Source organism: Astyanax mexicanus, chromosome 6, assembly GCF_023375975.1.
Source record: "Astyanax mexicanus isolate ESR-SI-001 chromosome 6, AstMex3_surface, whole genome shotgun sequence".
Classification (NCBI taxonomy): Eukaryota; Metazoa; Chordata; class Actinopteri; order Characiformes; family Acestrorhamphidae; genus Astyanax; species Astyanax mexicanus.
Window position 1 is genome coordinate 43,534,511 of NC_064413.1, and position 27,580 is coordinate 43,562,090.

At 36.2% G+C, this 27,580-nt stretch overlaps 2 protein-coding genes and 1 non-coding gene across 5 annotated transcripts in view; 2 read left to right on the top strand and 1 right to left on the bottom strand.

Moving 5' to 3' along the window:
* Nucleotides 1-5,481: 5,481 nt before the first annotated feature.
* On the bottom strand, nt 5,482-5,553 carry trnap-agg (transfer RNA proline (anticodon AGG)). Its single transcript has one exon. It is a non-coding gene; the product is annotated as a tRNA-Pro (tRNA).
* Nucleotides 5,554-13,846: 8,293 nt separating this feature from the next.
* LOC125802449 (zinc finger protein 501-like) lies at nt 13,847-23,975 on the top strand. Of its 3 annotated transcripts, none has more exons than XM_049480560.1 (7): nt 13,847-13,972; nt 14,918-14,962; nt 16,876-17,415; nt 18,409-18,651; nt 19,395-19,829; nt 21,465-21,518; nt 22,363-23,975. In XM_049480560.1, exons 1-6 carry the CDS (start codon nt 13,885-13,887, stop codon nt 21,512-21,514), a joined length of 1,401 nt encoding a protein of 466 aa, XP_049336517.1. In that variant the 5' UTR covers nt 13,847-13,884; the 3' UTR covers nt 21,515-21,518; nt 22,363-23,975. The 3 variants fall into 3 exon arrangements, with proteins under 3 accessions (XP_049336517.1, XP_049336518.1, XP_049336519.1); XM_049480561.1 differs by having other exon boundaries at nt 16,879-17,415; XM_049480562.1 differs by lacking the exon at nt 14,918-14,962.
* Nucleotides 22,374-27,580, top strand: part of si:dkey-225n22.4 (collagen alpha-1(XXI) chain) — a 96,737-nt gene continuing 91,530 nt past the window's right edge. The window contains exon 1 of the mRNA XM_049480563.1: nt 22,374-22,463. The gene's annotated coding sequence lies outside the window, so the exon portion shown is untranslated. The remainder of the gene's footprint in view (nt 22,464-27,580) is intronic.

Sequence of the window (27,580 nt, forward strand, 5' to 3'; positions counted from 1 at the left end):
AGTACTTGTTTAATAGTGAGTATGAGAACTTGTTTTAATGACAGAGAACAATATGAGAATTAAAAATATACCCTTAAACAGTGCTGGTTCCCAGTGTAACACAGTTTAAGTACAAGTTTAAATACAATTTAAGTCAAACACCCTACCTGATCCAGCTATTTACTTTAACCACAAAAGACAAAAGAAATTCAAAATGATTTCCTTTCCTTAAAGGAAATAAAAACAAATAATAAGCCATGTAATGCAAAATATGTGAATGATGATGATTTAAGCACTTATTTTGGAATGTGTTGTTTTTTCATTATTTAAAGAATAAAGCTAAAGTCATTCAAATTATGAAGAAAAGTATTTTACTAAACAATAGTTAATATGTTAGTTAAAAAAAATGTTAAACAAACCAGAATATGTTTTATATTTTAGATTCTTCAAAGTAGCACCTCTTGCTTAAATGACAGCTTTGCACATCTTGGCACTTTCTCAGTCAGCTTTATGAGGTTGTCACCTGGAATGGGTTTAAGTTAACAGCTGTGACCTGTCATTTCTTCAATTTTACTGCCTTAATGTAGGCATTTGTTTTATTAGGGCAAAAACGATAAGAGCTAATAAGAAAACAGCTAAAAGGGTTTATATCAATCACTGAGATTTCATTTCGAATGGTTAACCTAAAAAATGTCATTAATTCTACAGTAAACAGGTTTTAGGCAGTAATGACGTAGAAACTGAACTACTGGTTGGTTCAGGTTGTTCTATGTGGAGGATTGAGGAAATTAGTATTTTTTTTGCAATATAAACATTCTCAAACATTTATAAACTATTATTTTGCTCAACTGCTCCATGTGAACCCATTCATGTTGAACTTGAGTGCCCTCTAGTGGTCTAACAAACTGAAAGAGATTCTTACGTGGGTATTCACCTCTCTGCAGCAGTGGTGAAATGAGTGTGAGGATCAGTTTTATTAATCACCTGGTATAAACTTGGAGAATTTTGGAGAAAATGGGATATAGTTAAGTTTTAAAATAAACCAGTGGAAGATGGAGAACTGTGCATTCTGCCTTTTATAAGAGACACTTTCTTTGTCTAAGATTCTTCTCTGCTGGTTAATCTTCATAAGGCTCATATTAACCTTTAAAGCGTAATTTTGTGTAAAACTAAACAGAGCACCAGATATTAAACTGGAACAGTTTTGTTTCGAGTCAGTGTGGAGCTAAATACATATAAGTATACTATATATAAATATTCAACACCTGAGAAGTAGTCACGTGTTTATTTTTCTGTAACCTCTTTACTGAGCACTCTCTGCGGACGTTTGTGAATGCGGTGAGTTTTGCGCACATTTATGCACGTAATCCGCATTTACGCACGGAATGCGCTTTTACGCACGAAATGTGCTTTTACGCACGGGATGCGTATTTACGCAAGGAATGCGTATTAACGCACGGAATGCGTTTTTACACACTACAGACAAAATGCAGCTGGTCTTGATCTTGTCCAGCTAAGATTGCAGAAACAGAGGGGAACGAGAAGTGAGAAACGTTGGAAAGAGGGTGTTAGTCTGGTTAGCCTTCCCCGGGTTTCTCAGTGTAACCAACTGAAGTTAGTAGTATCCCTTAATCTGGTGGTTTAGCCTCCCCAGTTTTATTAATCACCTAATATTAAGATGGAGAATTCTAAGGTATAACAAAATTAGTGACGTTTTTAAATGAACCCCTAAAAGGGACACAACGTGTTTTCTTCCAGCAATGCGTTTTTAATGGTTCTTTAAAAAAAATATTGGCATCTGAAAAAAACAAAAAAACATCTGAATGCCTAACTAAGTAACTCGGTAATAGACCACGGTATATTTTAATGTGCTTATGTATTGTTTAAAATACGACAAGAAGCTAACAATTCCACCTTAAACAACACAGCTACTGGAACTGCTGTAGCATTTAAGGTGGGATTGAAAACAGTATGAACTTATTTCAGACTGCTAAACTCGCAGTGGGTGTGTTTGTGTTGGTTTTACTGGGATTATGAGGAGTAGAGAGTATTATTTAGTACTGTAGTTCTGAAGTAGTAGAGACATGAGGGCTGAGAAACTGTTCAGTGCCACCTTCAACCCTTTTTGCCGAATCTGCGCTCGCGCTGAAAGAAGCACCACCGTGTTAATGAAATGTAAAAGAGGCGGCGGCAGTGTGGGGTGTTGGATTACAGTCAGAATACAGTATTAGTGTTTATGGTTTATGGTCTTTGGTTTACGGGTTATGCAAAATGTTCTCTGTGGTTTGTGGAGTACGCTTATTATTTTGTTTCTTGTTGTTTCATTAAAATGATTAATTATAGGATAAAACCTGATACACTTAAAACCCCCCTCAAAAAAAAAATCCATACACATCTAAACATATACATCTACAGTGTAACGAAAACAAATGAAATTTAGTAAACATGCAAAAAAGTAGTAATATTTAATAAATATAAAACTATTTATAAAAATACTTGTACATCGTTTTAAAAGTTAGTTTTAAAAAGTATTACATTTTTATATAGTAGGAAAGTGGTGATTTATACTTCCAAATATATTTTAGTTGCCTTGAATAAAGTAAAATGCAAATTAAATAATGTTTCAGACTTGACAGACTTTTCTAAAGTCGGGTAAATCGGGTATAAATTGAAAGAAAAAAAATACATTTTTTATTTATTAAGCTATTCATTTGTTAAAATTGTTTTACTATGAAGCACTAAACATTCTTTCAGGTTTTATTGTTGTGCATTTGTTCATAATTTTTTTTTTAAATATATTAATCATTGTTATTTAAATAATATCTTTACTTTAACTCAAATGCATGATTTGTGTACTTCATTTACTACTGTACCCTAACACTGGTTTACTCTGAACTATTGTTGAGTTACTGTAGCGACTGACCAAAGAATTAATTAAGTGTTGGAAGCTTAGTTATTTCTTGTTGAAAATGTTAAAATTTCTGGTCTTTTTCTGTTATTTAAAGTGATGGTTAGGAGACACGTCTTCAGTTTCAAAGCAGCAGACCGAGACCGAGACTGGACAGAAAAAAGAGGACAAACCGGCTCACTGACCACTCACTTATGCATACATACAGGTGTGATAACAGATAAACTGCTTTTTATACAAAGGCAGAGCATTGCACTCCTTTAAATTTATAAACATTATAAACGCCAAGCATTGAGCTATAGGGCAGTGGAACTGTGTTCTGTGGAATGATGGTGCTTTGTCTATGTGTAAAACGCTGGGCTGAGGTGTGGTGGTGATAATTAAACCTCCTGACCTCACTAATGTTCTTGTAGCTAAATGCAATCAATTCCCCACAGCAATGTTCTAAAATATGGTAGAAAGCCTTCACTTTATAGTAGAGTCAGCCACTCCAACAAAAGCAATACAAACTCTTTTAGTTCAATGGTTCATTGTTTCTTCTGCAAAGAGATGAAGTGTTCTCTGGGAGAAACAGGACCACTCTCTGTGCAGTTATTGCTTCTATGTATTTGTGTGCTTTTATTTTTATTCACTGCTCTTTTTTTATTGCTGTTCTTTTTTTAAACTGTCAGATTTTTTTTTTATTTTATTGATGTTCTTTTTTTAAAGTGTGTCATTTTTTTTGTTTTATTGCTCATCTTTTTAAAAATTGTGTCCATTTTCTATTTTATTGCTCATTGTTTTATAAAAGTGTGTCTGGATTTTATTTTATTGGTCATCATGCTTTTATTTTTTGTTTGTCTTTTTCTTTTTAATCGCTTCTTTTATTAAGCGCATCTCTTTTTTATTTTCTTGCCATTTTTTGAAACGTGGTTTTGCCCTTCAGGGCCACCATAGCGCACTCTCCTATGTGCTCTTAAAATAGGAGATGTTGAGATGCGCGTACAGAAGCACAGCGATATCGTTCTGTCTGGCCTCCAGCGCAATGGAGAGAGCTATACTATTATGTAGGACACAATTTGCTTTGGTACCTAAAACTGTTGCACAGTACTGTATATAAGTAGAAAAATTATAAAACAATATAATGTTTTAATGTTCTAATTAAGAAGCTGCTGAACTCATCCTGTAGACTCTGATCAGCAGAGCATTGCTAGAATATTTTGTGAAGTCTAAGCAAATGCTGAGTAATATTTTATAGAAATAGTAATTTCACAGACTGTATACAACAATCAGCCATAACATTAACACTACTGGAAACAAGTCTAGGAATCTAAGTCTCACTTTAACAAGAAACAAACTGTGGTAATCAAGATAACTGGGTCAGACATCTCCAGAACGTTAAGCAGGTCTTGAGGGTGGGGTGTTCCTGGTATACAATGGTTTAAAGTCTCCTGATGGTATCTGACTTTCATAGACTTTAGTGGGTGATTTATCTGATGGGTTTTCTAGGGTGCCTTTCCCAAAAAGAAATTAAGCCTACTTCTATACAAGAACATCTAAGAAAACAGTATACTGTTTTAATGTTCTAATGAAGAAGCTGCTGAACTCACATCCTGTAGACTTGGATCAGCAGAGCATTACTGTAATATTTTGTGAAGCAAACACTGAGTAATATTTTATAGAAATAGTAATTCACTGACTGTATACAATGATTAGCCTTAACATTAACACTACTGTCAACTGAAGGGCGTAAGATGATGATGAGGTGGTGAACTGAATTACTGAAATACAGTCGCCTTTCAATGATATTCTTATTTTTTGAATACTGCTGGACTTAACAGGTGGATGATCTGTATCAGTTAATGGTTAAAAAATGCATGAGCATTAGTGGACTTTTTTTCAGGAGTAAAGCTAAAGTTATCCAAAAGCAGTGTGTAAGACTGGTGGAGGAGAATATGATGCCAAGATGCATGAAAACTGGGGTTAAAAATTAGTGTTTTTTTACCACCAAATATTGATTTCTGAACTGTTTAAACTTTATGAATATGAACTTGTTTTCTTTGCATTATTTGAGGTCTGAAAGCTCTGCATCTTTTTTATTTCAGAAATTTCTCATTTTCTCAAATAAATGCTCTAAATGACAATATTATTTTATTTAGAATTTGGGAGAAAGATTGTCTGTAGTTTATAGAAAAATACAACAATGTTCATTTTACTCAAACATAAACCAATAAATAGCAAAATCAGAGAGAAACTCATTCAGAAACTGAAGTGCTCTCCTATTTTTTTTCCCAGAGCTGTACCTGACATCTTTCTTATTTTTGGTCATTGCTTAATTATCTCATTCCCACATTTCACTGAACGTCATATTGACATTTTTACATTTTTTATATTGACTACTGAGACAGTATTTAATAGTTTCTTTTTAATATTCTCTGTAGATTCTATCTGAAGCTGATCCAGGATCAGTTCTGCATCCTCCACTAAAGCCCAGTAAGGTGTTCAGATGATGTTCTGAAGAAAAATCCTCATGAAGGGTACAGTACTGCTGGACTCAACAGGTAGATGATCTGTATTGATTGACGGTTAATCAGGTGGGTTTGGGTGTAAAGGCAGGGCTCGTCCGGGATTCGAACCCGGGACCTCTCGCACCCTAAGCGAGAATCATACCCCTAGACCAACGAGCCTGACCCACCAACCACTCCCCCCCCCTTATCAGAGGACTATTAATACCTTATTATTCAATTTTATTTTATTTTTTTTGCTGGAGCTCAGCAAGTTGTTCTCTCAGCACTATATATATATATATATATATATATATATATATATATATATATATATATATATATATATATATTTTTTTTTTTTGCTGGAGCTCAGTAAGCTGTTCTCTCAGCACAATATATATATATATATATATATATATATATATATATATATATATATATATATATATATATATATATATATATATATATATATATTTTTTTTTTTTTTTTTTTTTTTTTTTTTTTGCTGGACCTCAGCAAGCTGTCCATCATCCTGCTGCTGTTCTCTCAGCACTCATCACACTACTTGCTTCGGCACCCCTTTCATCATTGTCTCAAACATGATTGACCATTCTTTAGCTGCTTCTGTTTCAGATCTCTGCAGCATCTCTTTCTTCATCTTTTTCTGTTCCTGCAGAATCTTCTTCTCTTTCTGCTGCATCTCCTTCATTTGCTGCTGCATCTTCACTACTTTTTGCTGCATCTCCTTCTCTAGCTGCTGCATCCTCTTCTCTTTTTGCAGTATCTCCTTCGCTTTCTGCGGCATCTCCTTCTCCTTCTGCTGCATTTCCTTCTCTTTCTGCAGCATAACCTTCTCTTTCTGTCGCATCTCCTCTTTCAGCAGCTGTATCTCCTTCTCTTTCTGCTGCATTTGCAGTTCCATCTCCTTCTCTTTCTGCTGCATTTGCAGTTCCATCTCCTTCTCTTTCTGCTGTATCGCCTTCTCTTTCTCCTGTATCTCCTTCTCTTTCTGCAGCACCTCCTTCGTATACTGCAGCATCTCTTTACCTTCCTGCAGCTGCATGTCCTCTTTCTGCCGCACCTCCTCCTGTTTCAGAAGCATCTCCTTCTCTTTTTGCTGCATCTCCTTCTCTTTCAGCTGCAACTCCTTCTCTTTCAGCTGCAACTCCTCCTCTTTCAGCTGCAACTCCTCCTCTTTCTCCTGAAACTCCACCTCTTTCTGAGTAAATTCCACCTCTATCTGCTTTAACTCCTCCTCTTGCAACTGCAACAACTCTTTCAGCTGCAGCTCCTGCTGTTTTCGCTGCATCTCCTCCTTTTTGCGGGACTTTTTCTCTGAGATCAGTTTTTTCAACCACTTAAACATCATTGCGAGAGTACAAGCTGTGCAGTGACCTCAGTAATGTCAGGCGTCCGAATGCGCGGGCCTATTTATATCATCAGGGCTATGACGTCATTTGCGCTGGTGGTATGGCGTCACGCAGCGCCACATTGTTCTGTTGACCAATCAGAAGTGCTGTCAGCGTTGCTAGGATACGGAGCTTTTTTTTATTTTTATTTCTTAAAGGTTAGAGGAGTTTTGGAGTCACACAACAATGCAAAAACAATGCGGTTAGTTAGCAAGCGCTTAGCCTCGTGTAGTTAGTAAAAGCCAGGCCCGGTTAGGGAGCGCCTAGCCTTGAATAGTCAGTGAAAGCGAGGCCCAGTTAGAGAGCGCTTAGCCTCGTGTAGTTAGTAAAAACCAGGCCCGGTTAGCGAGCGCTGAGCCTCGATTAGTTAGTGAAAGCCAGCCCCGGTTAGCGAGCGCTTAGCTTCGGTTAGTAGTGAAAGCCAGCCCCGGTTAGCGAGCGCTTAGCCTCAGGTAGTAGTGACAGCCAGCTCGGGTTAGTGAGTGCTGAGCCTCGGGTAGTAGTGAAAGCCTGCGCCGGTTAGCGAGCGCTTAGCTTCGGTTAGTAGTGACAGCCAGCCCGGGTAGTGAGCGCTTAGCCTCGGTTATTAGTGACAGCCAGCTCCGGTTAGTGAGTGCTTAGCCTCGGGTAGTAGTTACAGCCAGCCGCGGTTAGCGAGCGCTTTGCCTCGGGTAGTAGTGAAAGCCTGCGCCGGTTAGCGAGCGCTTAGCTTCGGTTAGTAGTGACAGCCAGCCCGGGTAGTGAGCGCTTAGCCTCGGGTAGTAGTGACAGCCAGCTCCGGTTAGTGAGTGCTTAGCCTCGGGTAGTAGTGACAGCCAGCTCCGGTTAGTGAGTGCTTTGCCTCGGGTAGTAGTTACAGCCAGCCCCGGTTAGCGAGCGCTTTGCCTCGGGTAGTAGTGACAGCCAGCCCCGGTTAGCGAGCGCTTTGCCTCGGGTAGTAGTGACAGCCAGCCCCGGTTAGCGAGCGCTTTGCCTCGGGTAGTAGTGACAGCCAGCCCCGGTTAGCGAGCGCTTAGCCTCGGGTAGTAGTGACAGCCAGCCCCGGTTAGCGAGCGCTTAGCCTCGGGTAGTAGTGACAGCCAGCCCCGGTTAGCGAGCGCTTAGCCTCGGGTAGTAGTGACAGCCAGCCCCGGTTAGCGAGCGCTTAGCCTCGGGTAGTAGTGACAGCCAGCCCCGGTTAGCGAGCGCTTAGCCTCGGGTAGTAGTGACAGCCAGCTCCGGTTTGCGTGCGCTTAGCCTCGGGTAGTAGTGACAGCCAGCTCCGGTTAGTGAGTGCTGAGCCTCGGGTAGTAGTGAAAGCCTGCCACGGTTAGTGAGCGCTTAGCCTCGGTTATTAGTGACAGCCAGCTCCGGTTAGTGAGTGCTTAGCCTCGGGTAGTAGTGAAAGCCTGCGCCGGTTTTCGAGCGCTGAGGTAGTTTTTTTGTTGTTGTGCGCGCGCTTGTATCTTAAATTGTGTTAAATTGTCTTAAATTAAATTGTGTGCCAGTTAGCAGGCAATCCTGCCCCGTATCCTAGCAACGCTGACAGCACTTCAGTTTTTTCAGAGACAGAAACAGTTAAGACAATTCTTAACTGTTTCTTGTGGTATATTTAGATTAAACTGGGCACAGTCCATAATTCCTAAAAAAAATATTCAGTGGCCCAAAATTACAGAAAAATGTAATACTTTATAGCCTTATGTAACATGGCGATTTTCATGAGAAATTAAGTGTTTTTCGTTGCATATTTGAATGAAACTGAATACAATCCACCATGCCCAGACATTTTTTCCCCCACTCATTTTGAGGTAGTTTTTACAGAAAGAAATGAGTTTCATTATTGGACCAACATAACACCAAAACGTAATGCTATATTTTTACGTAAATTGGAGATTTTTAATAAAATATTAAATGTTCTTTGTTGTATATATGGATGAAACTGGATATAATCGACTATGTCCGGGCATTTCCCACTTATTTAAGGTTTCAGTTTTCACTGAAAAAAATTACTTTCATGAATGGCCCCAAATAACAGAAAAACTTAATACTACAGCTTTAAATAAAATGTAAATTTTGATGACAAACAATATTATTTTTTTGTAATATATTTGAATGTAACTTGATACAATTTGTTAAATAACAGTTTGTTAAATTAACCAAAGCCAGACAAAAATGTAATACTATTTTGATGAAACATTAAGTGTTTGATATTTGAATGTAATATGATACAATCCACCATGGCCAGACATTTTCCCACTAATTTGAGGTACTTGTCACTGAAAAAAGTTTGGTAATTGTCCAAAATGACACCAAAGCCTTAAACCTAATACTATTACCTTATGTAATTTGCAGATTTGTTGAAAATTTAAAAGTATTTTTGAGGCATGTTTGAATCATGCTGTAAATATTTTTCTTTTTACTGCAGTAATATTTTGTCTTGTTTTCGTGTGCGATAGATTATTGATGGGTGGTGTTGAATATGTATATTATATTAGAATATGCAGTAAGAATACCACACACAGTTAATCTCTATAAGGTCTAGATTTATTTCTTTTAAAACAAAGAAAACAAAACATCAAAAAGTGTGTTTTTTTTTTTTTCTAAAAGAGAACATGATGCTAATTAAAAACAAAGACCGGCAAACAGGGTAAAATATATACAGAGTCGTGAAAAGATATTGCAAATATAAAGATATACAGAGAGTTAAATAAAACAAATATAAAAGATTCTAAAACCAATTACTTCCTAAACAAGTGATAATAAAGCATTTGTAAAAACCAGGATAAAAATCGAGACATTAATCAGATCACACAACAGCTGCAATTCAAATACTTCAAAACTTGTTTGGATAACAGCAAAAATAGTATAATCATTTGCTTAAAACCTTTGGAGATGACATATATTATTCATATTTCAAAAAGCATTGTATTCAAACACATTCCTCATAGTTCTAAGCCTTATTTCATACTTTCTAGGTCAGCATTCTGCTTCTACAAGTTGTCTTCACCTGTCAATTCCAAATTCAAAACCACCTAATGTGGAATTTCAGTATTTTTTACCTGAACTGTGGATGATTCTATAAAACCCAGTACTCAGGGGTGTAGCAGCAAGGTCTGGGCCCTGTACACTCTCAATGTCAGGGCCCCTATCCATGCCAGTACATGTAACGTGCACAGTAACATGATCCAAAAAATCAGGAGGGGGGCTGGGGGGGTTCTCTTGATGAGCGGTTCTTTCATTCACCACCTGTTTTGATGCATTTGGACTACTTGTGCTCAACTACCTAAAACACTAGACTACATCAGGTTTGTGTACTAATGTTTTGATCCATGACACGTGCAAATTTTGATTTAAAAACATTTACTCTTAAACACGAGAAAGGGAGACAACTGTACATTCAGAATCAAATCAAATTAGCTACATTACTTTTGTAATGAGAAGGTACAGTAGAAATGAACAGAAAAATATTGTTTTAATGTGAAAAAAGTTGTGACTAGTTTCTGCTTTTTACATCAGAGGCCTATGACATCTCATCAATAAAGCCTGCGATAGTAAAAAAGGTCCACTGTCAAATTGTTCTTCAGCTTGCAGAAAAAGAAATAAATCCTTGCCGACACGAGGTGTAAAAATGTAATTGTAATCCCAGTAAATGCTCACTGATGGGTCTTTTTGTTTACAAAGTCCTCTGACAACTCCTCTGCATTTCCCTCACTTGGCCCTTCCTTTTCTCTATCCCCAGCCTCCTTACTAACTTACTCTCAAACACATCTACAAGCATATGAGAGGGAGCGCTCACCACCTACATCTCTCTCTCTCTCTCTTTCTCTGGCAAGAATGTATGGCAAAAATCATAATTACAATTATTTTTGATTGATATTGAGATCACAGTTATTTAACACGATTATTTATTGGCTTTGATAACTTCATAAATTAACTGAGCGTTGACAATAGCTTTTTAGCACAGCACTGCACTGCAAGGCTTAGGCTTTTTACCAGACAGTAATCATAAATTGCTTTATTGCTTAATTTATTACTAGTGTGCACTTGAGCCTACAGTGATATTGGTAGGCTATTTACGTGATAATATATGCAGCAGAAATATTGCTAGGTGGATCATTTAATGTTCTGTTGTGTTCAGCAGACACACACTGAAACAAAATGCTAACTTACTCTAACACCTTAACAGCTCACATTTAAGCAGCAATTCTTCCATTCAGCAGCTTGCGCTTTCTTTCTCACGTGAGCATACAAACATCAGCAGGAGCTGTCTGGAGTGGACTACGTTAACTTTAATTGGGCATTGCATAACAAGCAAAATCGCCTCCCCTCATTCTGCCTTTTTTCTTCTTCCTTCCTTTCTTTCTTCTATTTGATAATCTGATTTTTGCTTTTTTTTGGGCAGATTAATGCTTTTTGGTCTAGCCCCAGGTCTTTCAGTCCGTGCTGACTGACGTTACACTTGCAGCCGGTCGCTATAGAGCGGACTAAACCATTTTGCGACTCCAGGAGGGGGCCCCCAGAATGTCTAATTTGTTGAGAGGACTGTGACCAAAGTTCATTTCCTCAGTTGATGTTATCAATATATTTTAAATGTTAAATGTAATTTATGTAATCAATATATTTTAAATGTAATTAATAAATAGTTCATCAGAGAGCCCAATTCATTCGAATGAAAAACATCAGAATTTTCATGGGCCCCTCTCCCTACTCGGGCCCTGGGTAGTCAGGTCCATTTTTCCCCCCACTTCCATGCCCATGATCAGGTGTCTCCAAAGTCTCAAATTTTCCTTCCTCTGAACTGAAGTGATCCCAGCATCCAGCAGATGGGCTGAATCTTCCTTTCCCAGCAGTGTTCCTCACCCAATATACCAATCTACACATATGAGTGATAGAAATTGGGGTGTATATATATATATATACACCCCCCCCCCCCCCAAGGATACCTGGGGATGCCCAAAAAGACACTTGGAGATGTGTCATCCAATTTTTAATTTTTTAATACAGTCTGTTACTTGATTTAGACAAAGGTCCTCGTTGGGTTTAGCAGATATGTAAAGTTGCGTGTCATCAGCATAGCAGTGAAAGTTAATACCATGCCTACGGATGATTTTACCCAGCGGTCACATGTAAAGAGTAAAGAGTAATGACACAAAAATGACACAAAGAGATGCCCAAAAAGACACTTGGAAATATCCATAGAGACATTTGAAGATGCCCAAAATGACGGAGATGCCCAAACTTGGACACTTGGAGATGTCCAAAAGGACACTTGGAGATGCCCAAGAACACACATTCAGATGTCAAATAGACACTTGGAGATGCCCAAAAGGACACTTGGAGAAGCCCAAAAGACACTTGGAGATGCCAAAAGGGACACTTGGATTCATCCAAAGGAATACTTGGAGATGCCCAAAGGGTTATTTGGACAGGCCCAAAGGGACACTTGGAGATGTCAAAAGGGACACTTAGCGATGCCCAAAATGACACATAGAGATGCCCAAAAAGACACTTGGAAATATCCATAGAGACACTTGGAGATGCTCAAAATGAAACCTAGAGCTGCCCACAAGGACACCTGGAGATGCACAAAATGACACTTGGAAATATCCAAAGGGACACTTGGAGATGTCCACATAGACACTTGGAGATGCCCAAAAGGACACTTTGAGATGCCCAAGAACACACGTTGATATGTCCAAATAGACACTCAGAGATGTCCAAAATGACAGTTGGAGATGCCCAAAAGAAAACTTTGAAATGTCCAAAGAGACACTTGGAGATGCCCAAAATGACACTTGGAGATGTCCAAATAGACACTTGGGGATATCCAAAGGGACACTTGGAGATGCCCAAAATGACCCTTGGAGATGCCCAAGAACACACATTGAGATGTCAAAATAGACACTTGGAGATAACCAAAATGGCACTTGGAGATGCATAAAATGACACTTGGAGATATCCAAAAGGACACTTGGAGATGCCCAAAATGACACATGGAAATATCCATAGAGACCTTGGAGATGCCCAAAATGACAGAGATGCCCAAAAAGACACTTGGATATGCTCAAAAGGACACCTAGAGATGCCCAAAATGACACTTGGAAATATGCAAAGGGACACATTGAGATGTCCAAATGGACACTTGGAGATGCCCAAGAACACACATTGAGATGCCCAAAAGGACACTTGGAGATGCCCAAAATACACTTGGAGATGCCCAAAAGGGACACTTGGATACATCCAAAGGGATACTTGGAGATGCCCAAAGGGTTATTTGGACAGGCCCAAAGGGACACTTGGATATGCCCAAAATGACACGTGGAAATATCCATAGAAACACTTGGAGATGCCCAAAATGACAGAGATGCCCAAAAAGACACTTGGATATGCCCAATAAGACACCTAGAGATGCCCAAAATGACACTTGGAAATATGCAAAGGGACACATTGAGATGTCCACATAGACACTCAGAGATGCCCAAAAGGACACTTGGAGATGCCCAAAAGGACACTTGGAGATGCCCAAGAACGCACATCGAGATGTCCAAATAGACACTTGGAGATACCCATAAGGACACTTGGAGAAGCCCAAAAGGGCATATGGAGATGTCCTAACAAATCAAGATGTATTTAATATATTAATACCAAAAGGAATGTTTTAAGCTGTGAACAGTGTGAGACCAGTGAGACCAGTGAACTAAAAAAGTTAACTAAACAGATTTCTTAGGAGACACCTTTCATTTTATTGTTTGCATACAGTTGGTTGAAAGCTAAAATGCAATGAATATAAATGTTACATTTGTTTCTAGAGTTATACCGGGGTGTGTAGTCTCTCTGTAGGATATAAATATGCACATTCACATCTGAAGATATGTAATTTTATATGTGTAATATTGGATATCAGCATTAGCTCGGAACTCACACATCGGTGCATTCTTACAAAAAAACTAAGACTTTTACTTTTTTAGATTTTGGGTAATGTAGTGGAGTAAGGAGTAAGATATTTGACTTTGAAATAGAGTAAAGTTAAAGTAAAAAAGTCTCAGTCTGAGACCATGTTTATGTAGTGTCTCCTCCAGAGCAGCAGGGGCAGCAGAAACTGCCCCTGCACAATGTGGTCATGGAACTAATGTTGTTTTTACCAAACTCTAAACCCAGAGTAAAACAAACTGCTGCTGTCAGATATCACACCCGCTATTCTCGCTGTGGTGAGTCTACACAGATAGATTTTTTAATCTGTAAGTTTCTGTGTTTTATTTTCTCTCATTTTCACCGAGGCTGATGTTCCGTTCCACCTTAAATAATGCTGCAGTTTACATTCAGATGCCGGTGCGGCACAGCCAGGCGAGCTGCTGTTGTTAAGGTGGAACAGGTAGTTATTACCAGGGACTGTGTAATGTGGGCTGAGGGGTTAAGTTAGATACTGGCTTTGAGGGTGTGCTTTAAGATAATTATATTACTTGTTATTTATCGAGAATGGGGTCAGTTATAGACCACAGATATAGTGCCTCGTGCATTTAATTTATTTTTTGTTAAACAACAGAATAACATTAAAAATGTAGCTCTGTATGTGTACTTCTTTACATGTGTAGTAAAGTATGCTTATTGTTTTCCTCCTGAAAAAAACTAACAAAAACTATTTATAGTGGATCTTACTTCATACTGTAGTTTCTGTAGTTTATTTAGGATGTTATAACATATCACTATGTTAATCAGTCACATATTTCAGCAGCAACAACATCAAAAAACAAACAAAGTTAGTGATAATAGAACAAACAAACAAACAAACAAAAAAAATATATTTTTAAACACTTTTTTTTTTTACCAGTGTACTGTACTTTTATGGAGATACAGACAGAAAATATACAGCATAGTTAGATTGATCACTATAATAATAATATCATTATAAGTCACAAATTACAGCAGCAGAAGCAGCAAGAATAGCAAAAACAATATCAGATAAGAATAGAAAAAACTAACATTTTAATATGAGGAAATCTGTAAAATAAAACTTTCAAAAAAAGGTAATCACATGCATTCAATAAGTTATATAAATCTTCTGCAGTATTCTAAATTGAAATCAAATTCTGGTGATTTATCTTTTGTAATTTTTTTAGTTGGATGCTTATTGATACTTATTTCCTTCAATATAGAAACGTCTGGAGAAATGGAATACAAAATGCAGCGCATCAAGACAGGTATTTAGTCTTTTACTATGTCACATCATGTGAATTTGAATACATTTAAAATATGGCAGGGCCATGTAATACATTTGTCATATGTAATTTCTTGATTAAAAAAGGACAAAAGAACATTATGCACCAGTAGTAGCAAATAAAAGAAAAAAAAACTACTGTACTTAGTACTGTGATTATTGTTCAAAAATTTACTGAATATCATCCTGTTAAACAGGACTAATTATACTAATGATTGCTAATGAAGTGTTTTAAGCACTAATGAGACCCGTAATGTAGATCACAATATCAAGATCTATCACAACATTATTCTCAAACTGTAGTAGGTTTTGTATGATACTGTTGTTTTACTCATATTATCCTTCACTGTTCTTCAGTGGGTCAAAGTCTGGGAATTTATCTAGGCTGGAAATGTCAAACACAAGAAGACCTCAGTACTGCTCAGTTTGATGTTTGCTCAGCCATGATTTCACAACTTGAGAGGAGCTTTGTGCTTAAAGCATGAGGGGAAAAATGCTGCATCAGGGGTTTTCAGTTCTTTTTCTGGAGGCACAGTGTCAGCACAGTTGCTGTGATCAGACACACCTGTTTCAACTTATTTGCAGTCAGACACGCTTACTCTAGTCCAACTGCATTTGCCCTCTGATTACCTCCTTAAACAGCATTTGATTTTCCTTTCTTAGCCTTGACCTGTGTAAAGTTTTTTTTTTATTGTGGTGCTATATAAAATTAAATGTGACAGTTTTTGTAAGGAAAAAAAACAACTAAAATATTGATATTTAAGAAAAATAATTGTATTTATGCAATAATTATATTCTTGGCAATATGACAAAACTATTTCATTCATTTTAAAAATATACAACTGCAAAAAAATAAATCACTTTCAGACATACAGTAGAAACATATAAATCGCTAAACATTTTTTTATATTCTAAAAAGATTTTGTATAAAATAATATATTTTAATGTATATAATTTAACAAAAAATAATGTAACATTAGTGCATGCACATACACCTTATACAAAAATAATATGATTAATGCTTCACAGAAAATATTTAAACCAGATACAAAATAAGGCTACTTTTAAGAAAAAATCACCATATTACCCCGTTTCAAGAAATTTTGTATGATATATGGCACAACCCTAATTGCAATATTTTTAAATACACACATTGATTCTTAATTGATTTAATAGATTTTTTTTGTGTTGTAATGAAACACTGACTACTAGCCTAGTGTGTTCACATTGAATGGACTGAGAGAAATACTCTATTTTTTACATTGACATCCATTAAAATTTAAGAAAGTTTCTTTCTTTTCCTGTAAAATTGCTGAGATATGAATATTTGTGCAAAAAACGTGATATATTAGGTATACATAAAGTTAAGGAATAATGCATATTTACATATAAAATTAATATACATTTAACACTTTAGGAATTAAAGTGTACCATTTTGGTACAATGTAGGGGATGGGAGAAAGAGTGATAAATAATTAAATGGGATCAGAGAGTGAAATTATATCTATAAATGTCTAAAAAAAAATTTCTTGAAATTTTACTCATTGTATTGCAACATTATATTATCCATATACTGTGATGATGATGATGATTAGCCATTTAGTCGAAATCGACTTTCGGCCACTTTATGGATCTGTTCTCTCCACGCGTTCCTGTCCTCGACGATTACTTTGAGTTCTGCAATTGTTTTGCTGGTGGCCCATGTGATTGTATCAAGCCAGCGTATTCTTTGCCGTCCTCTTCTTCTCGTCCCGCTCACTTTGCCCAGCATCATCGAAGTCTCCAGTGAATTTCCATATACTGTAGATATGTAATTTGTTTTACTGTTGAACGATTGTTTGTTCTGTTGTAGTTGTTTCTCTGTAATAATTGCTGCCTCTGTTGTTTTCTGTTCAGCAGAGCGAACCGTCTCGGGGAGGAAGTGTTATCCCTGCTCTTACTGTGGAAGAGAGTTTGGACAGAGGAAGGGGTTGACGCAGCATGAGAGAATTCACACCGGGGAAAAGCCTTATAGCTGCACTGAATGTGGAAAGCTCTTTCGGCAGCTCTCGACTCTGTACGTGCACCACATGACCCACACCGGAGAGAAACCCTTCCAGTGCGCTATATGTTTTAAAAGCTTTTACTGCTCCGGAGACCTGAAGAAGCATCTGGGCGTCCACACTGGCGTGAGGCCTTACAACTGCACTATATGCACGTCCAGTTTCTCGCGACCCAGTGAACTGAAAAGACACATGCAGAAACATTTAAATAAGGATGCTCAAGAGTATGCAGAGAACATCTCGGCTGGTCTGTTGACTTCTAATGATGAGCTCCAGGCTCAGTTAGAGGACGTAGAGGGCATTAGTAGTGAATCATCTCATATCCCAGAGAAACTGGCTGCTCGGATACGCTTATGTACATCCGGTCTAGCGTCAGACTTCTACGAGGAAGTCAGTAAGTATGGCTAATGATGTTGCCTAAAGCATGCCTCCTAGCAAGGTAAGACTCATGGAAATGGGTTGATTGTAATTTTAAAGCTGATCAAAAATGCTGTGGGATGTTTAGTTTTATCAGCTTAGGAAGATAAACAGAGAGAAAGATAAACCAATGAGTATGTTTAAATACTTTAAATTTCTTTACTTATCTGATCATTCTAGTAGTCATTTAGACAGTATACTTCAGTTTTTTTTTTGTTGTTTTTTTTTACATTGGTGTAAGATCTAGAAATCTGATTAAGAAATCCAATAAAGAGAGCTGGATACATTCAGTAAGCTTACTAATGTTAATTCTCAGTGCATTCTCAGTACACTCTATAGCATATTAAATAATCTATTATTCCTAGATTTCTTAGACTGTGCATGTGTGAAAACAGACAGTAGTACCGAAAACACACAAACAGCATTCAACACATCCCCTGCAAGATGCTCACAAAACAGAGCAGGGCTGAAACTGAAGGATTTATTTAAATAAGCAATATCTTTTAGCTGATATGTTCAAGCTCTAGGCTCATAATGCTTCTTGTTTTGATAAAAAATGAATAAATAAAGCATTAGGTTTTTTCATGATGTTTAAAACATGTCTTATTCTGTGAGATTAGTGAGATTACTGGCTGGTTCCAAAGCAACAATCCAATTATTGCCTGACTCATGTAAACTTAAAGCTTGCCCATTATCTGATTACCCAAGTTCATGAAAACACTTTGATCAGTTTACTGACAAACCTTTGGTGAACTTGGTGGTATAATTTTTTTTTTACATTGCACGATTTACCTCTGCAATATCTACTGGAATGTAATTTTCCCATTATCTGATTTCACAAGTTCATGTTCATGTGTTGAGAGGATTACGAACTCTGATGTTCTGCAGTAATCGGATTATGTATTGCATGTAAATGTGTACAGTGTCTCCGGAGAAAGGTGCAGGTGATGTAATTGATATTTCTTTTCAGGTGTCCCCAAAGTGAAGGCCCGTTGCCTTTCTGCAGAGAGAAATCCACAAGCCAGTGAAAAAACACCTAGTCAACCGATAAATCTCCCTGTTCACAAACACCAAGTTGAGCAGGACCTTATCCCAAAGGACGAGCAGCCGGCTGAAGCTGATCCAGATCACAGGCTACACCAGTGCTCAGTCTGTAACAAAGGTTTTCATAAAAGATCAGCTCTGAACAGACACCAGAGTGTGGCCCACACAGGTAAGACTTTTGCAAGCACGCACTGAATTGCTAGTTTAGTGAGCATTATTCCCTTATTTACTTAATACCCTTATTTAAAAAAAAAAACAAACAATAATTGGTTGTCCCAGTCATTTTGTTCTTTTAATGTGTTTATGTATGTATGTGTGTTGCTGTTGCCCAGAGCAGCTAGATTTTTGAGCATCTGTGTTCGCAATAAATCTAAAAGCTCAAATAAGCAATAAAAACTTTTTTTGTGGAAAACAAACAATTTTTATTTTTAAATATATATGAATGATTGAAATACAGTTTTTTGTTCACTTTCTAAAAATATGAATAGTACTATTTTTCCGCCATGGCTTGTTTGATTTTTCAATTACTTCATGTCAGAATTTGGTGCCATATTATCTGGTCTGAAACCAAATATCTTTAACTGTTAAATACGATGCCACTTTAAGATGAGTGGTTATTGTATATTCACTAATTCTACGATGAAGATATTTTGATACAGATCCAATTGTTGTTGTTAAAATGATGTAACTTCAGTAAAGAGGGAGAAATTTTGATGCACATCAGAGTTGCCCGATCCAAAGTATGTTAAAAAGTGAAAACAGACAAATTGAAGATACAAGGCTAGCATTTAAATTATGTTTTATTAAATAAAAAAAAGCTTAGGTGCTTTTAAAAATATAAAAAAAGGCAAAATGGCAAAAACGTACCTTTTTCTTGAAGTGCATTTCATGAGGGGCATCATTCTTTTTCAGATGTCCATTTTGACGATATTCCGCATGACTGCGCTCAGTGTGGAAGGACGTTTGCTCGATTAAGTGAGCTCACGGTTCATCAGAAGGTTCACGTTGGAGAGAAGTGTTATGAATGCAGCTACTGTAAGAGAACTTTCAGGCAAAAAGGAAGCTTAAAGAGGCACGAGCAAGTTCACTGTGACGAGTGTCGCCTCAAGTGTTTTGAGTGTGGGAAGAGGTTTAATCGCTCAAAAGATCTACTGGTTCACCAGCGAATACACACAGGAGACAAACCTTACAAGTGCCAAGAGTGTGGGAAGAGTTTTCGTCAGAAAGGACATCTGACCATGCACAGGCCTGTTCACTCAGGTGCGAAGCCTTATGAGTGCCCAGTCTGTCACAAGAGTTTCTCTTACTCTTCTTCCATGAAGAAACACAAACGGACAGTTCACAAGGGTAAGAAAGCAGGAACTACACCACTAACATATCAACTTTTATTAATAAGTAATTCTAAATCATAGTGCTGGGCGATATGGAAAAAATCATATATCACCATATGGAATTTTTTATACCACGATAACGATATATATCATGATATACCACATTTATATAAATAAATTATAAATAAATTAACAAACACGAAAATGAGGGAATTCAATATGTTCAATTTAATTTCTTTTTAGTTTTTTTCTTTTAATTACCGTTTTTATTAGTTTCAGTTAAGGAGAACTTTCACTTTCAATTTTCGTTATTTCGTTCGTTTTCGTTAACAATAATACTTGGTTAGCTATATGGTGATTATCATATGATAGCTTTATATAAAATAAAAATAGTATTAAAAACAGTTGACTACATCACAGGCTATTTCCTGGAGCCCGACCCGGCCGAGGAAGGTGACGCGCTCATCCACGCGTTTATAGATGTGCAGGTGGATTAATGGGTGCGTGGCTCGCGGGGATCTGGCGCTTTTTCTACTGCTTACGGGCTGCATGACATGCAGTTTCTCAGCCTGCCAGTCTGACCAGAGTCAGTATATAAATCACATGCGTTTTCCTGCAGACAAACCATTCAAACATGCGGATGAGCTCTCAGCACCCGATAAAAAAAAAATCACAGTGTCTGTCTGGCTTAAAATAGTTAGATACAGCTATTAAATGAATAAATCAACATTCATTTAAAAAGACCAGGGAGACGTTCTGTATGCTAAATAACAAAGAAGGCAGCAACAAGCTAATAAGCTAATAACGTTTAATAAAAACAGAAAACTAGATATAAAATAGGAAAATAACCAACTAAACTAAGCTCAAAATGCTAAAAGAAATATAGTCTAATGAATTCTAAAAGATCAAAACGAAATATCAAACACTCAAAGCAGTAGCTTAAAGACAAAATATAAAGCTTTACCAGCACTATGAGACGCAACGAAGGATCAGCATCAGCGTGACGGTTCTAGTGATGTTAAAATGTAAAAATACGCAACAGAGCGCCGTGTAGCACATAAAATCAGTCCAAGATCCTCCCCAAAAATAGAAAACCATGATAGAAACCCAACCCTAACGCCAATACATTTTATCGTAGCCTACTTTATATATTTGCATGAATAATTGATGAAATTATTGTAGAAACGATAGAGTATTTATCTATCTACGATATTTATCGTCATATCGCACAGCACTACTAAATCATATGCATGGTTGACATTCTAACGGTTTTCTCATTGACTTAATAAATACCACTGCTTTCAATTATGGTATACATGGGACATTTTAGTGACAGTCAGCACAGCATATTGACTGAGATGTGCTATTTCTGTTATAGAGAGTAACCCTAAATGCAGCTTTAGTCATATTTCAATCAGTGATGAGTCTTAGTGTGATGCATTGTGCTTATACATATCATTTAGCTTAATGTGCCTGATGTTTCAAGCATAGATTTATTCACATTACAGATACAGGTCCCTTACATTTATGAATGTAAAGCACACAGATCAGCATGATATTTATAAGAATTATTGAATAGATCCTATTAGAAAAGCTTTGTAACTGCAGAGTAAGAACAAGTATGTAGTGTTGCCTTTTCTTTGTGTTTCAGATGTTGACATAGAAGACTACATCAAGAAAGAATCAGAAAATATACCCTAAACAGGTATCAAACAGCTTCATAAAGGATGCTCACATGGCTAATGCAAACAATTCAGAATTTCTACCCATTATCTAAAATGTACATTAAAAAATCTTAAGCATAAGTAATATTAGAAATATCATAATTTAATGTTTTACTGTCCCTAATATATTAAAGAAAGACAATAAACAGCAAATGCAAATCATTATGGGGGCTAGGTTAGTAGTTAATCTTGATTTATGCTAACAAAGAGTTCTCTGCAACCTTTTCTTCCGTTCTTGATCAATTAGATTTTTTTTGCTCTATATTCATGCTTTCATTTCCATTGATTGGACACAGTTTTATAGTCTCAGATTTACAGCATAACACAGACCCTTTCAATTGTTACAGTCCCATCTCTGCAAGATATTTTTCTACAAGTACATTCTCGGTATAAAATGCTTATATAAACAGGACAGTTTTACCAGGGCAGAACATTAATGGAGCACATCTGTATAAAGTTCTGTCCTGTTTTAAAACGTTAAAGTAAAATATATAATAATATTACAATTTCTAGGGGTGTGTCATACAATATAATACACAATAACATCATCATAATTTTGGAAACAATAAAAAGGCGCTATAATAGCAGTATTTTGCCTTGAAAACTCTATTTTGAGCTTTAATGGTATTTTCTATCATTTTTATTGTTATATCATGGCCATATCACCCTTGCTAACAATTTCTAAACATGTTGATGTCATATTTTTCTATAATACGCGCATTAGCTGAATATTACTGCGGCTATAACTGTGTGTTTTAGAAGTGAAAATAAGTCATGGTGGTAATGTTAGTTTTTTTTTCTTTCTCTATTTGTTTATCTCTGCAGAAAGCTCAGGAATTGCAAGCTTCAACAACAAAGACCCTTAACAGTGAAGAGAGGGTAGTGGACAGTAACTTGAATCAGAACATCAGCGCCCCAGTCTGGAGGTACTAAACGCAGTAGTCTGGAACTGGAAGTTGTGAAGAATAAACAAATTACAGGACATTTAACAATATTCTATTGTCTCTGGTTGAAATAAGTGCTAGTAACAAGTAGTGACAGCATTTCCAGTTCCAGCAGTTCCATCTAGTGCCAGTCCTATTAGTTGCTTCTGTTTAACCTGTTAAAATGACATAAGCTGACAGTCACAGATACAGGTCTTTAAAAAAAAATCCTTCCTGTAAGTTTATCTCTCTATCTAACTTTCTGAGGATGAATTCTGTAGAAAGATAGACCTCCAAGAGAATTGCTTATGGCCACTTATTTTAGACGACACCCCCTAAAAAAAGCACATAAAAGCCTAATACAGTAATATAAATACTGTACTCTAGTTTAAAGAAAAAATAAAACACTAGGTAATAAGTATAGTAATGCTTCCCAACACAGGATTTCTAAAGTAATGTGTGAAGTGAATCTTTTGCTGTCCGCATTTTTGTTTTGATCATAGAACTGTAATTTGTCAAACTGTAATATCTGAAGAAGAGTGCCATATAAATAGAAAGAAATTAAAACGCCTTGTTTTAAAGTATTTTGAAAACTCAGCAACCGACTCTCCTCCTTTGTTCCTTTACAACCAAATAAAGCCAGTTCTCTGCCTACAGAAATGTATGTTATTTCTTTTAAAAAAATCAAATATAACCTCAGAGGTTTTCATCATGTGCCTGTAGGTGGCAGTAAAGCCACTCTGTCTCCTGCTGTAAAAAATTATGACTAGGGGAAATATATCTTGACAATACTGTTTTTTTTCTTTCTTTCCCTCATATGATGAAGTTCTGCATTGTGCTTTAAGGTAAAATATAATTGTAAGTCTATGATAGACAAGCTATGATAATTATATGTTTATTTAATTTGTTTAATGATTTAATATGCATACCCTTTATAAAACCCTTAAATACATGAATTACTTAATCTTCTTGTTGTGTTCATTTTAAGTTAACTAGTATAACTTGTCAAAATGATTGTTTTAGCTGATTTATAAATCCACAATAATGCTTTTTAGGTTTTATCACTTAATGTTGTGATAGATTTTTAATCAGCTTAAGTTTTCATGTTAAATATTTTTAACTTCTATTTGCATTTTTTTTTGCCGGAGCTCATACAGCTAAATTTTTAGTTAAATTAGCATAATTTTATTATTGATTTGACTATGACATATTCCAATTAAATATATTGTGCTTGTGTTGCTAAGTAACTGTTGTGGTGTTGTTTACTTGTATGTGGTATTTGTTTTATCTGCACACAAATTGGTGCACAAATCTTTTCTAAATCATAATTTTATTATAATTTAAACCCCTACAATGATGCATTTCTTTCTAATTGTTGGTTAATTGTTTTGACCCGGAACACCTGATATGAGTACATAAATTAAAGTAATATAAATGTGAATAAAAATGAGCAGCATTGATTCAGTGTGTTCAGATTGCCTGTGATAATCATATTAAATAAACTACTCTCTTTCAGATATATAGTTTTAATCAAATTTGACCAGAACACAATATAGGGACATTCAAATACAAGAATATTGGATAAACATTGACTGTAAGTGTTTATAGTTTTAAGAAAGATCATGATTAGATTGTTGATTAAAAAATGTCATAATGAATTATAAGAAATAACCGTGCTTATCCCACTAAATATATTGTAATGCATTTATCTGTCGGTTTTTAGTTAAAAGAAAAAGGCCCCCTGAGGGAGGTTGTGGTAGTGGTAGTAGTCCCAGCAGCAGTAGTAATAGGTGTAATTATCAAATAAACAGCTCCACTCAAGTTGTAATATAGTAACACCCCCTGTGTGCCCACTGGGCAGTCTGCTGGTGAGCACAAACTAGTAGCCAATCCCAGAGCAGATGGGAAGACCTTTTCAGAATACGGGTGGAGAAAAATGCTGAAGTTGGCGGCAACCAAGAACCAAGAACTTCCCTGTGGGATGAGCAAGGTTCTGCACTTACTTTGGATAGCAGATTTCTTTTTAAACTTTTCAATTCTTGATTTTTGAAACATTTTTATCTGTTTTTTTTTTTTATTATTAATGTGAGAAGGTAAGAGTGGGATTTGCATGAATTCCTTTTACTTCACATTTTTTTTGGACAGGTAGATAATCATCTTTATTTATATATATATATATATATATATATATATATATATATATATATATATATATATATATATATATATATATTCTCTAGGTTATAATGTAACCAGAGAAAAAGGTACAAGTGTGTGAAAAGCGTTTTAGGCATGTTTTTTTCTCTTTTTTTTGGCAAAAAGCTATATTCTGAATGCACTGCAATCTGCTGTCTGTGAGTAACTGTTGTGTTATTGTGCCATCTGCAGGACAGGTGGCAGAATTACTGCTTGTCCAAATAAGATCTGAAATGCAGAAATTAAAATTAAATTCATTTAATACAATTTAAATGGTATTTAAAATGCATAAATATTAAATTATTATTTTTTACTGAACTAGAATCCTAATCCTCCTGATTGCTTTATTGAAAACATTCAGTCTTAATTTTAAGCTCTGTAAAATTTATTTTTTTCATTTTCAGGAACTACCACAGACTCTTCTACAGCATTCCTAGTTTGTCCCATTCACAAAAGCAATGCAAAAATAGTACCCTGTGTTTGTCAGTGAGGTTGTATGCTTTTTGTGTGTTTTGTGTGTATATGCTTTGTAAGTTATACAGAAAAGGAATCTTGCCTGATTTTTTTGGTTAGCTAAATACAGTTTGCATTCTGCTTCTAGTATTTATGTAAAAGGCAGGTTGAAAGAGGAATTTGAGTTAGATATACTGACATGTTGATACAATGGATTGAGTAAAAAGTGCTCCTAGATTGATCTGGCTATACATCTGTCATTACAGTAACATTGCTGTTTTATTCTTTAAACTACGAATAACATTTCTCCCAAATTCCAAAAAAAAAATGTCACTAGAGCATATATATATATATATATATATATATATATATAGCTGAAATAAAAAAAAGATCTTTCAGACTTCAAATAATGCAAAGAAAACAAGTTCATATTCATAAAGTTTTAAGAGTTCAGAAATCAATATTTGGTGGAATAACACTGTTTTTTTTATCACAGTTTGTATGCATCTTGGCATGTTCTCCTCCACCAGTCTTACACACTGCTTTTGGATAATGTCACTCCTGGTGCAAAAATTCAAGCAGTTCTGCTTAGTTTGATGGCTTGTTATCATCCATCTTTCTTTTGATTATGTTCCAGATGTTTTTAATTTGGCCAATTCAAAGAAACTCATAATTTTTAAGTGGTCTCTAATACTGCATTACAAAGAGAAATGTTTAAAAACTAGGATTTGAAAGTTGCTGCAGTTGAGGCACACCTGGAATCTTGAAGCAGTTACCTGTTGTATGTAGCATAGATGCCTCTATGGTCTGCTAGCTAACTAGTGCCCTTGGAATAAAGTGCCCTGTTTAGGGGATATTCTTTGAACATACAATATCTGTGATGTATTCTTGACCTAAATGATGTATAGTGATTTATAGACTCGTAGCAGTATTTAAAGTGTTTAGCATTGTAGTGTGAAATGTGCTTGGTTTTCGTTGGTCCTCTTGTTTCAAAATTTCAAAATTTGAAATTGATCTTCATTTTACTTACTGTATATGTGGGACATAGTCACTGTTAGTCAGTTTATTGGCAAAAAGCTAGATGACATGCTACATGTCTTGAAACAGGGTTTATGGTTCAGTATATTGCGATGCTGTAAGCTGTGAGATTGCATGTTGCATTGTTTAATCCTATTTTAGCATGTGTATGCTGACTTTTTATGCAGTCAGAGCAGTGGATTTTTTGTGTAAACCTGACTGAGGCCATAAATCAGCTGTGTATATATGCATCAGTATATTTGGAATATTACTTATTTTATGTATGCAATTTTAACAATTTTAGAAAGTTTTATATTTTGAGTTAATTATGTTAAAACTTTAAAATGGTCCATTGAGTCCACATATAAAAAAACAAACTAAACAAAAACTAAAAAAAGCTGTTTTTAATGCCTAATGTCTTCACTTGTGTATATAGTGTGCAGCATTTTAGCACCATTAATTCAACTTAAAACAAGTTTTTGTGTAAGGTACACTTTGGGCAACCCTATGCTGTTTGGTGCAGTGCAATTGCCCCCTACTATCTGATCTGAATCACAGCACGACCCTCTTTTGTCTGCAGCCCATTTGAGCAGTCAGATGAGGTTCAGTGGTGTTGCTGATCTGTGTAATTTCAGTCGCTTTAGAGAGACTGAGCGAATGCTGCTGTCCCTACATGGCCAGACAGGGTAGAGGTGAGGCTAGCCGCTGTCTGTGTGCAGTGCAATGGGTGAGTGAGCTTCTGAAGGCAGACTGTATGTTGTTCAAGGCGAGCAGCGTACACGTTACGCTTAGTGGCCTAGGACTCGTAAATTCCTCTCAGTGGCAATGGCTCAGTTTTCCATGACAGTGATGTGGGGTAGTGGGGCAGATGGCTCTATTGATATAAAGCTGTTATGAAGATGACAGGTATGTTATTCATCTCAGAATAAACAGATGTTTTTCTTTTCTTTGTAATGATAACTGTAGCATTTCTAATGCTTGAATGATGAAGAGGTGCAGCAGCTTGTTTCTAATTGGCTAAATATCCTTTTATTCCTTTATTGGCTTTGGCAAAACAGATTGACCGTGCAGTGCACGGATTACACAGTGAAAAAACAAATAGTTGAATAGAATAGTAAAAGAAAACTGTAAAAGTGTCTTTCCTGAAGGAAACGCATAATAGAATTCTAGAATTTCCATCCATCCATCCATCCATCCATCCATCCATCCATCCATCCATCCATCCATCCATCCATCCATCCATCCATCCATCCATCCATCCATCCATCCATCCATCCATCCATCCATCCATCCATCCATCCATCCATCCATCCATCCATCCATCCATCCATCCATCCATTGAAAGTTGAAAAAATTATGAAAAGATAAGTGTAAGACAGAGTGGTTGTGGATTAGAAATAGGTACTTGCCCTTAAGGAGTACATGAAGTTTGATGGGTGTCCGGAAAATAGAAC

Bases quoted from the DNA above. Each gene is read 5' to 3' on its own strand.
- LOC125802449 (XM_049480560.1), top strand. From the start codon at position 13,885: ATGGAACTAATGTTGTTTTTACCAAACTCTAAACCCAGAGTAAAACAA. The intron at 13,973-14,917 runs GTGAGTCTACAC...CCTTCAATATAG, and splicing joins CACCCGCTATTCTCGCTGTG to AAACGTCTGGAGAAATGGAA. The intron at 14,963-16,875 runs GTATTTAGTCTT...TTTTCTGTTCAG, and splicing joins AATGCAGCGCATCAAGACAG to CAGAGCGAACCGTCTCGGGG.